The 12,271-nt window shown below is 41.6% G+C and overlaps 1 protein-coding gene across 1 annotated transcript in view; it reads left to right on the plus strand.

Moving 5' to 3' along the window:
* The window catches only part of Kcnh8 (potassium voltage-gated channel subfamily H member 8), a 582,230-nt gene that overhangs the window by 501,472 nt on the left and 68,487 nt on the right, over window positions 1-12,271 (plus strand). Inside the window, exon 8 of the mRNA XM_032900823.1 lies at window positions 7,038-7,235. Within this exon, the coding sequence (XP_032756714.1) occupies window positions 7,038-7,235 (198 nt within the window). The remainder of the gene's footprint in view (window positions 1-7,037; window positions 7,236-12,271) is intronic.

A 12,271-nucleotide genomic window follows, 5' to 3' on the forward strand; every position in this document is an offset into this window, starting at 1 on the left:
AAATATGTTAAAATAAAACAAAACCAAGCACACTGGAATGTGATAAAACAAACAAACAAACAGAAAGAAAAGAGACTGAGAAAGGGCACAGGAAACAGATATAGACACAGAGACCCATTTGTTCCCACATCCAGAAAAAGCCTAAAAACACTAAGCTGGAAGCTATGATGCAGAGTTACAGGAAAAAGAAATACTTGTACATATACATAGACATGTGTATATGTGTGTATGTATGTACTCGAACACACACACACACACACACACACACACACACACACACACACACACACGCACACGCACACGCACACGCACACGCACATGGTACTCTCCAAAGATGATACTGAGTTTGTTTTTCTCGGCCATCTACTGCCGAGCACGTGGCCTGTCCTTCACAGTAGTTTTGTTTCCCCAGTGAGACTGCCTTAGAGAAAACTAAATTCTTCTCTGCACGTGGTTATCAAGTTGGGGGTGGTTTCTGACTGAGGGATGAATTCTCGTTCCACTTTTCTTTTCAGCTCTAGGAGCACAACTGGTGCAGACACGCTGCCTCAGTTTCTATGAGTTCCTATGTGCGTAGGACCTGTTGGTTTAGAGGGCCCTGTTTCTACAGCATTTGCTCTTATGTATTATATCTGTGGTCATCAGGGCTGTGGGTATGGCCCAGTGATAGAGTGTTCGCCTAGAATTCCCAAGGAGCTGGATTCAGTCCCAAACACTGCACAAAAGAAAGGGGGTGGGGGCACCTGTAGCAGGAAATAGACCATTCTACTAATGCTATTAATTTCAGTTACCCCCTCCCCTCCAAACACATGTCCACATAGGAACTTGCACACACTCAGGTGTTGGACTCTTATTTCAATATCCCTCACTCGCTTCTGAATTCTGCATGGATTCTGTCAGCCCTCAGCCCCTTGCTAGTAAGGCTGAGAGGGTGACAACCCACATGCTGTGCTCAGTCAGTGTCACAGCCATCGTTCCACTTCCAGTCCTCTCTATGGCCAGTAACCTGCCTTCTTTCTGCTCCCCAAAATAACAATGTACAAGGAGAATTAGTGGATCCTCAGAAGGAAAAGGTGGAGAAATCTAAATTACAATGCTGGGTCCCTTTTCATTAATCAATTTACTTATTCACTTTATACCCCAATTATAGACCCCATCTATCCTCTCCTTCCAGTCACACCCTAACAAATCCCTCCTCATTTCAGACCCAAAGAAACTCAGCAATGCTGTTTTAGGGTTTTATTTTGTTTGTTTGTTTGTTTGTTTGTTTTTGTTTTGTTTTAATGCACCGGTCTAGGTGCCTGGAATGTTGTCCACACTGAGGAAGTCAAATCTACTCTCATTTCACCAGCAGAGATGCAGTGCCCAGTGCAGTCCTCCAGGAAAGCCATCTTTTAATTACAAGACATGCTCACGATTACCCCAAGTGATCAAGTGTCAGTGTGAGCTTCAGATTCTGCCCTGTAGGACCGAGTTTCCAGGTGCACACAGTGACTACTTTCTTGAGTGTGATTGTCTCATCGTCTGCCTCCCCATCTCTCAGTCCCTCTTTCCTGACTTCTTCAAAAAGTATGCTAGGCTAAGCAGCACACAGATTTGTCTTAAAATCTCACCATTGCCACTTCGAATACATTACTTAAACTCTCTGAGCCTTAGTGTCCTTATCTTTCAAGTATGGATAACAATTCCCAAACTGCAGTCAAATAATGGATCAAAAATTGGGTGACAACTGTTCTGGGGTTGTTGTGCATCCAGAGCATAAAACAGCACGATCCAGCACTCTAGCGGTGGCTGATAAAAAGTTAACCACACACAAAGCAACTGAAAGAATGCCGTAGTCTGCCTCATTCTTGCTTCTAGTTTCCTGTTATTACAACATGGTTGCCTTAAGTAGAGCACAGCCTTGAATTATGGGTTTGATTATTGGTAATTTCTTCCTTTCTCTCCCTGTGGACACATGTTTAAAGACACATGTAAATCTCATTTCAATTGCTTACATTTTGCTGGATTGTTTTTCATAGTCTTGAAGTTTTTATAAAACCAAAGAGATTCATATCATGTCTTCTTATAGATCATATTTTACACCAGGTTTATAATGTATGGCCATTTGCTGAATGCTAATATACACCAGCTTCTAGGGATACATTTGCTGTGGAAAGTGGGTCCCTCTTGTGCAGATTGTGAATGTATACATGTAACGGTAAGACTAAGGCTATTAATGTGGGAACCCTAGAGAGAAAAAACAAACCTTTTCGGAGTTAAGTGTAGGTATTTAAGGAAACTACCGGGTCCATAGCAAGTGCACAGCTATGTATGTGTGCAGATTATGAGCCTTTCCAGGCTAGCTCATTAAGAATCATTCTGTCTTTGAGATCCCCTGCCTGCTTACTTCACAAATCTCCGATCTTCAGCCACTCTGTTTAACAACAAGGTTACTGTAAATCTTTTTCCTTTTTTTTTTTTTTTTTTTTTTTTTCGGAGCTGGGGACCGAACCCAGGGCCTTGCGCTTCCTAGGCAAGCGCTCAACCACTGAGCTAAATCCCCAACCCACTGTAAATCTTTTGTTTTTAACACATAACAGTATGTTCCATCTATTTGCATTCTATGCCTTTCTGTATATGCTTGTTTTCATCCAACCCAGGCAGAAGCAGGCAGCCTGTTCTAGGGCATCCATTCCCTTTAGAAAAATTAATTTCTCTGGTATAAAAACACAATCAAAATTGGCTAAATAGTATCTTCTGCCCAGCACTGTCCCTCTATAGAACATGTGTGCTCATTTCAGACAAGCTGTTCTGTGAAGTTTTATTTAGTCCAGAGCCAATCTCCAGATTTGTGAGTGTGACCTCCCTTCCAGCTACTAGGTCCCTCCCCCGCCCCCCTATGATTTCGGCTGCTGCTTTCGCTCCGTCAGTTGTAGCAATTACAAGCAACCCTGCGCAAAAACAAGATGTTTCTCAAAATAGATGGAACAGTTGGCTAGACAGAAAAGAGATACAGTATAAAAAAGTAGGTCTGTTCTCTTGTGATGTGTTGCTTGTTCAGATGTAATCCCATGCATGTGTAAGAGTGGGCAAGAAATGAAAATACACTCTGTGTATGTCCTGACATAAACTGCCATTTTACCAAGGAAATGAACTGCTGTAGAAGCTTAATATTCACTCTCATTCAAATTAAGACATGTAAGTAAAGGAAAGCATTGGGTTCCTGGTTTCCTTATTTTCTTCTTAATGAGAAAGCTCAGTTCTATAAGTTAGTACAGTAACTACTCTAATCAAGTGAAGTCAGCAGATGTTTCTGGTGCCATGGTCCAGATCCGACTACACAGTTTGTCCAGAGTAGGATGTGGAGGTTTCACTGGGGCACCTTTCAACTGAGAACCAAAAGTAGATCCAGTGATAGTTACTCTCTGGGCAGAGAGAGCTTTCCAACTTCCTGTAGTTATCAAAGATGACCAAAGTGCAGCAAAAGGACTCACTTCTCCAATCAGTTCTTTGCCAAGTAATGGTGAGGTAATGCTGTCTTGGAGCAAGCTTGGAGAAATCCTGAGGAGAGCTTGGCCCCACCATTCAGTCTCCCACTGCTATTTCCAGAGAGCTGAACTCTGCAGAGGGCCCCACCCTGAAAGCGATGCAGGCAGATGCAGATGCTGCCCCCACACTTCACCTTTGTGCCCTGCCTCCTCCTACAGTGCACCAAGATGCAGTGCAGGACAAGCTGCTGTTCTCCTGTATTGCCTGTTTCACTCTGAGCACCTTTTATAGATAAGAAATGCAGCCCCGTTCTTGTATAATGCCTTCTTTTTGCATATGCATATCAATTTTTAAAAATTTATTTCATGCATACAATGTGTTTTGATTGTATCCACCTTCCAGTCACCCATTCAAATCCTCCTACACCCCACCACAACATTTCTCTCCCAACTTCCTCCTCTTTCTCTTCTTTTCTGTAACTCGCTGAACCCAAGAACCACTACTCATACACACATGGGTATATGGTTGGTTATTTAAGCATGGGTAAGCTACCCTAGGCTACATCCCTGAAGTAACTCTCCCTCCACTAGCAGTCATCGACTACCAATAGTTTCTCAGCTAAGGGGGAGGCGTTAATGCACATTTGATTTGCCTTATCTCTAACTAATAAATCGTCATCATTTCAAGTCTTGTTTCACAAGACAGTTAACAAAAGTTTACCAAATCGTACTTTGTTAATGTTCTCTTCCTCTACTTAAAATTATAGAACAGACGTTTTCCTCTGGGTTCTTGGACGGAGCATGCACTTGAAAAGTATGAGAAGCCATAGGCCACAGAAGGATATGCATAAAATTGTATATGTGTCTCCACATGAACACTGTATAACAAGCATCTGCAAGCTCAGGGGTTGATATTTTCTACATGTGACATCTCATTTAATGACATTGTAACACCTCAGGTTAGACCAAATGTAAAATGAGAAAAATAGAGAGATTAGCTTTTCCCACAGCATATAAATATCTGAGTCCAGATTTAGATCTGTGTTTCAATCTAGAAACATTTCTTCTATGAAGTTTTTCTAGACAGATTGAGGAGCCATACATTAGCAATGTCATCTTTATATTCTATTGCTTTTCTTTCATCAAAAAGTACTTTTATTATACTTTATGTAGAAAGGTAGCACAGATTCCCAAATGTCCACACACTGTTATATCCACAGCAATGTTGTGCTTGCTCTCACATTATCATAAAAATAACTGGCTATACAATTATTAATGAGCCAATTCATAAATTGATCTTCATTAAATCCTGTCATCATCATGGCTTTGCTAACGTTTAAAATGTGGTGCCTCTAAGTCCAGTTCTCACATTAGATCCCATTAGTAATATTTAAAATCTACCCACAGTTATTCTGATTCAGTTAAAGTGGGTGGAACTTGGGTAGACTATGTCGTCTTGTGACACTTTCCCGGGTGTAACGTGCCCTGAGAGCCATTAGAAAAAGTAGCTTGCCATTAGAAAAAGTGTAGTCCAGAGATACCTGGGGACATTTTTACAAAGGCAATTTCTCTGCCTGCCCCAACTGCTGAACAGAAAGTGCTGAGCTTGGATAGGAGGGGGATCCCCAGTAAGTTGATCACCAGGCCCTTCCTAGATTTCTGATACGCTACAGGATTGAAAAGGTTTCTCCGGGTTTTTGGATGCCAGAAATGGTATTTCCCAAGAAGCTTTTCTCCTGGCTGTCAAGGAATCCTCAGCTGCTTCCAATTTGCATTTTAATTACCTAACCCAGTTCTACAAACTATAAGTTTAAAGTCTTATTACTACTTTAAGAAATGTAATGGAATTCCATCTTTTTCTGGGCAGCCATTAAATGAAGTGCTTTTAATTGGTGGTTTGTGAACACTATCCCAAAGTCATATGAAGCCTGTGTGCTTATCACAGGGAAGATTATAAAGTAGGAAATCTCAAACAGCGAGTGTCTCAAATAGAATACTTCATGCTTATGGAATTGTTAAACTTATCTAATTGTGGTTTTAAGAATTGTGATTTAAAAATGTTTTCGGTTTCTAAATTAATTTTTTTATTTTTGAGATTATAATTTTATAATTTCCCTTTCCCTTTTCTCTCTCCAATTCTCTCATACACTCCTCCTTATACTTTCTCAATTTTATCCCTCCCTTTAAGCTGTTGTTACATACATATACATTCTTAGATACATAAATACAATCTGCTCAGTCTGTATAGCATTACTCATGTGTGTGTATATATGTTTTCAGACCTGACCATTTGGTGTGATTTTCCCCAGGCAAAACTACTCCTCCTACTCTTAGCATTGCGTAGTTGCCATAGTTCTTTGTGTAGAACCGAGGTCGGGCTGGCTTTCCCTCACTCACTTTGATGTGTCTATTGTTGTTCTCCTTGTTCTTATCTTTAGGCAGTCATGTTGGTGAGGCTGCTGACATCATGGTAAACTCCCTAGTCCTCTGGCTCGTAGATCCTTTCTGCCCTCTCTTCTGCAATGATCGCTGAACCTTACGCACAGGCATTATATCATAGATGTATACATTGGGACTGGCCTCCATAACTGCATTTTGATTGATCATGTTTTTCTGTAATGCTCTATGACTATTGCAAAGAATAGTTTCCTTGATGCGGAGTGAGAACTACACTGATCTTCAGGTATAAGGACACATTTTTAATACAATCAGGAATTCTGCTGGTTTAGTAAAGTGGCATTATAGACTATCTTCTGAGATTCATGACTTCACTCCTCCTGGGTAGTTGCCCAGGTCAATAAAATATTTTAAAGTGGTCTAGAGTTGTATTTTCATTGTAGATGATACCAATATTATACATGCTATTCTTTCTGTTTTATTCATATAGATTTTTATAAATCCATAACAATATAATTGAGGTATAATAGTCTAGGCATATTTAAAACACCCCCCCCTCTAGATAAAATTACACAGTGTCCTAAAACAGTTGTGGGGCATCAAATTCTGTTCAAGTATCATTTAAATGTCTACGATTCATGCTCTCCCTAACGCAGAGTGAAGTTTTGGGGAGATCAGGGACTTAGAAGGAAATTAAGCATCAATCAATTATGAAACAGAGAGGACTTTACGGGACAGGAGTAAAGCCCCTTTCTATGAAGCTGTTTATCATGTGGGTTTAAAGTTTGATTCAGGGATGGGACGTAGCTCAAGCAGTGGAGGCGCTTTCCATTTCAGCACCAGACAAAATGAAGGAAAGACGCCATCCGGCCCTCTAATGACAGCTGAGATGAGTTTTGTGGGACGCATGTGCTTCTCAGTGTTGCTAAGGAGAGGGCGTTTCTATGTCACCCTCTGCAACCTCCAGTCACTCTGACCACGAAATCGTATTTTGTATTGCAATGAATGAAACAACGATAGTTCCGGTTTTAGAGCAATAATATATAACGTACCTTTAATTTCCCTTTAACTCCTTTTCCCACTAAACTATCACACCCTCAGTTGTTCAGAGCCCTGCTAAACTGAGACTTAGTTTTCATTTCTAAGCCTGTCCTTTCCCCTCCATTCCAGGTTGGCTTCACGAGCTGGGAAAGAGACTGGAATCTCCATACTACGGCAACAACACGCTGGGCGGCCCGTCCATCCGCAGTGCCTATATCGCAGCCCTGTACTTCACTCTCAGCAGCCTCACCAGCGTGGGCTTTGGGAATGTGTCTGCTAACACGGATGCAGAGAAGATCTTCTCCATCTGTACCATGTTGATTGGAGGTGAGGAGCCTTTCTCAGGAGCAAGAACGGGAACTGAGTCTCCACGCGCCCTCTTATGGTTTGCTCAGTTCTAAATCACAATAGCAGTAAATTGTTTCCCACCGGAAGATTCCAGAAGCACTGGTTAGGAAATCAGTTTGGGGCACTTTAATGTACATATAAATTAGCAGAGACCATGGCGGGATTGATGATTCCATCTCCTGGGCAGATGAAAGGCTAATTTGGGGAGGGCAAATGCTGGTTTTTAAAGTACCATTAATCTCTTAGAAACTCCCGGTCTGAATTATAGTCGTATACTAAAATCTTCCAACAAAGTTATGTTGTCAAATTTTACTCCTACTAGCATAGTGAACTTTGGATGTTTAATGTATTGTTGACTAAAAAAGAATAATTGAACCTTGAAGGAATAAGTAATTAGCATTTTCATTGTTGTGAATGGCCCATCTTCTGTACTGAATGTTTTGGTGCAACACTAGAATCATTCTTGAGGCAGATCAGTGGGGTCGGCATGATTTCTCATAACCACACTTTTCCTTAAGCCCCAGATTCACTTTCTGAGAATCTGCTTTCAAAGTCTGGCTCTCTGTCCGAGGCCCCTAGCACCTACACAGCAGAGGACTGCCTGGTCTGGCTTCAGTGGGAGACTATGGGCATAAACCTGGAGATATTTGAGGCCCCAAGGAAAGGGGAGGCCTGGTAGCAGGGAATCACCGTCTCGGAAGCAGTGGGATGAGGAACTATTGGAGAGGGGACCGAAGCGAGGACAGCGACTGTAATGTAAATAAATAACATAGCTTTAAAAAAAGGGGGTGGGAGCGGTTCTGGGTTTTGACTCCACAAACCTATTTTTCTTAGTTCTGCCTGTAGGCGGCACCAGTGAGAGCCTGGTAGGCAGAAAGAGGAGCAAGGCTCTGCTTACTTTGAGCATGCAGGCTTTCCTTCAGAGAGACATCCTCCCTGCAATATGAGGGATAGCTTAGACCTTCCAGTCTCCAGCCATGGCTCAGAGACCTCTGCTTTCCGGGAATGCTACCGCCTAGCGTTTCGGCACCTCCCTTAAGAACACCCAGGGACCTCCACACTTCGGTTTTACTGCCTCAGCCCTCTGCCCCCAGCAAAACCAGCTCCCTATAACTTGCCCTGCTGAAATACTTGGCATAATCTGATCCTTCAGAACTGACTTAGGGTCGATACTACTGTGCTGACACCTTTCAAATGACTTACCTAAAGCTTAGGGAGTTAAAGTAACTTTACAAGCCATGTAACCAATACAGGGGCGAAGTTTGCACCCACTTGAATATTTCTCCTTTTTAAAATATAGAAAGTAGCATTGCAGAATAGCATACTGCCCGTAAGGAGCAGATACAGAGCTGCATGTCCCTCCACATGAAGCCAGCATTCGTGACCGAGTTAGTTTAGCATTGTATTTCCCAAAACCTGCTTTGCTATATTGCCTTACTGCCCTCAACCCCAGATATCTGTTAGAGTGGTAGGAATGCATGTTGCATACACAGAGGTCTTCATCCACACAGTAAAACCAGAGTCTAATACAAGTTAGAGTTTGGACAGTACCAGGCAAGGAGTGCCTAGCGCCAAGTCAAGTGAGGAAGCAGAGAAGCAATCAGGGAGAAGAGCCAACTTCTGCAGTCCTCCTTGGAAAGAGTTGCAGAAGCAGCATGCTGGGATGACAGCAATTTCACAGGCTCTTGGTCAAAGCCACATGCTAACAGCCTGGAGAGCAGAGAACAGGAACTCTCATTTCTAAAGAACTACAACTTGCCAGAACCCACGGGGCTGCTTCACACCCAGCGTTATGATTTACGTAATTCCCACGCTCCTGAATGGCCCCCTTTTCTGTCTAACAAAATGACAAGCACTTTGCAAGTAAGGACATCTATACTTACTTCATGTGGCCCATGTTTCGTCTTCTCCCGATGGAAATGTTGGGAGATGTTCAATGCCAAAGCCTGCTAATCCGGCAGTTTGAGAAAGCCGCTCGACAGCTAGGCATACTCTCTATTGATCCAACTACCGTATTAGGTGATCCTTGACCAGAAATTGTCAAAGCATTACCTAAGCCCTGATCCTCGCTGAACATGGAGCTATTATTGGTCACAAACCCAAATTATATGGGATATAATTTAATAAAGTCACTTTGTTATTTGTTTGCTAACTATATTTTGAATAAATGTCCTGTTGTAAAAGCAGGGTGTAACTGGCCTCGAGATTTGAGGTGGAAACAGCAGCAACATCGCTCTTGTGGAAATGACCTAAGTGGTTTGCATTTCTTACAGCTTTCTGTGTGTATTTGAGGGAATAATTTTGTATTATTGTGAGATTCACCCTGGGCTAAAAATAAATGGTGCGGTAATTTTAGTATCTCCTAATTAACGAATTACTTGCACATCATTGAGAACTAATTATAAAAACATAATATAAAGCACTTTATTCGTGTAATTCTCATAGCACTATGAAAGAGAGATTATTAATTTCCCAGTTAGACCAAAGGCCATAAAAGACTGGTGAGTTTAAATATTAAGGCCAACTCCTGACAATTTTTTTGTAAAGTATCCACAGTATTATATTCTAGGAATTAATTTTATTTAGTTAAGTTTTATAAATATACACAAATGATTTATTTTTAACAAGAAAAGAGGTAAAATTAAAATTTAATGTTTATAATCCTATGCACTTAAACCTAGGGTATCTCAGGGATTCCTAGTCCCATGCAAAGCTGTGGTTCTGTCATGGTAGAGATGGTTACTAACACATAGGCAGTAGCAGTGTTAAAGGAAAAGGGAACCCGGTTAGGTAAAGCAGATCATTACCTAAGACAGAGACATTCCAATGCTGAATGAAGATGAACCAATCTAGAAAAGAGAGTCAAAGCTCCTTGCTCCCAAAGCTCTTCAGAAGTTTCACTTATTATATAATTTGCACATGAATAAAATTCCAGTTTGAGGAAACGAAGAGATTGCTCAGCTGTTAAGAGAAACTTCTGCTTTTATAAATGGCCTGGATTTGCTTCCTAACATGCACACGGTGCCTCACAACTGTCTATAATTCCAGTTCCAGGGGATTCCATGCCCTCTTCTGATATCTGTGAGCTCCAAGCAAGTATATGGTGCACAGACATGAATGAGAGCAAAATACCCATACATAGAAAATAAAAATAAATAAATTTTAAAAATCCCATCTTGATACCCATATATATAGTCAATGCAAGTACCGATAATTACGGAGTGCAAACATAACTTATATAGAGGAAGAATATTTGAAGCTGCAAAGTAAAAATGTTAAGTCAAATTATTTAAAATTTCATACCAAGAAAAACATACAAGAACCTTGAAAGCATCCATTAAAAAAAATAATTCAAAGGGTTCAGAGTTCCTAAGTAAATAGTAAAGCCAGAGTGTAAAGATCTATTAGTAACATATAATTACAAATTGAAATGTAAAATAATACAGAAACCTCAAATATGTAGGAAAAATTTTAACTAGAATTCTGTGAAACTACACGGAAAACACAAAACACTCATGAGAAACTTTAAAAATTGTTTGAAGTTGTTGGAGGCGACACAAAGTGGTAGACCCAGTGTTGAAATGGTACGAGTTTTACCCAGTATGCGATCTGTATAACAGAAGTCAAAGCAGCGCTGTGTCTCTGTACTTAAGAATGGTCAGGGGGTTATAAAAAGCAGTCAGAACAAAACTGAAACTTGCCAAAACAAAGCATGGAGAAACACAAAATTAGAGGACCTGCATTCAAAGTACAAGGTGTATTGTGATGTTACAGTCATAAGAAAATATGACATTGGAAGAAGTGTAGACCGGAAAGCTGATGGCATAGGAAGGGGAAAAAAGGGCAAATCTGCATGACCACTTCAGCTGTGACATGACTGACTCTAGACTACAATTCAAGGATGGTTGTACAGTCAGTAAATGTTATGGAGAACCAGAAACAGATGTTTGCTGCCAAGGGTGACAACTGGAGTTCAATCCTTGGAACCCACATGGTGGATGGAGAGAACTGGTTCCTACAAGTTGTCCTCTAACATTCAATAATATTCCAAGGTACATTTATATGCACATCCATACCCACATATGCACACAAGTACATACATACACATACACGTGTGCATTCATATATACACATGTCCCAAATAAAGGTTTTCTTTTATTTTGTATTGATTTTTTGTGAGTTTCATATCATGCACCCCAGCCCCACTCATCTCCCCATCCCCTCATATCTATCTATCCTTTGCCCTTGAAACCTTCACCCCCAAAAGAAAATAAAAAACACGTAAACAAAACCAAGGTTAGAACACATCTCATTGTGGAGGCTGTAATGTGTCCCAGTGTGTCCCTCAGTTTACCCTTGATCCACACATCTTCCCTTGCAGATGCTCATTACAATGAGTCATTCTTCTGGTCTTTGGGTTCTGTCACACCACCAGAGTTGGATCCTCACCGGGACTCCCCCTGGTTATCCTGTTATTGCCCTGTTGTAACATGGGAATCCTGCAGCTTTGGATCAGGAAGACCAGCCCTTTCATACACTCTAAAAGTTCACAGATGATATAGATTTGGGGGCGTGACAACTCAAAATCCTGGATCTGGGTTTGGATGATAGCTGAGCTGGTCAGCCTGCCAACTCTCCCTCATCTGCAACACTGGGATAAGCTCTCTAACCCTGCTCCACCTAGGCCACCCAATGCCTACAGGGCGGGAGGCAGGGCCACCTCTCCCACCATGCACTCAAGGGCTGGCCCATCTGTACCCAAACCTCCAGAGCCAGCTCCACTCTGCTCCCCAGTCGAGGCTCTACAACTAGCAAAGGGTTAGGGTAGCTCTCCTGCTCTCATACTCTCAGGAGTAGCTTACCTATGCCTTTCTTATGAAGGCCAACTCCACTGTGCTACTCAGGAAAGATACAGGACCTGCTCTCCCAAGTGCTACAACCAGTGAGGGACAGAGACAGCTTACCAGCTCCCTGGGGCCAGTTCTACTGACTCTCTCAAGTGGCAAGGGGCAAGG

This window comes from Rattus rattus, chromosome 4 (genome assembly GCF_011064425.1).
Source record: "Rattus rattus isolate New Zealand chromosome 4, Rrattus_CSIRO_v1, whole genome shotgun sequence".
Classification (NCBI taxonomy): Eukaryota; Metazoa; Chordata; class Mammalia; order Rodentia; family Muridae; genus Rattus; species Rattus rattus.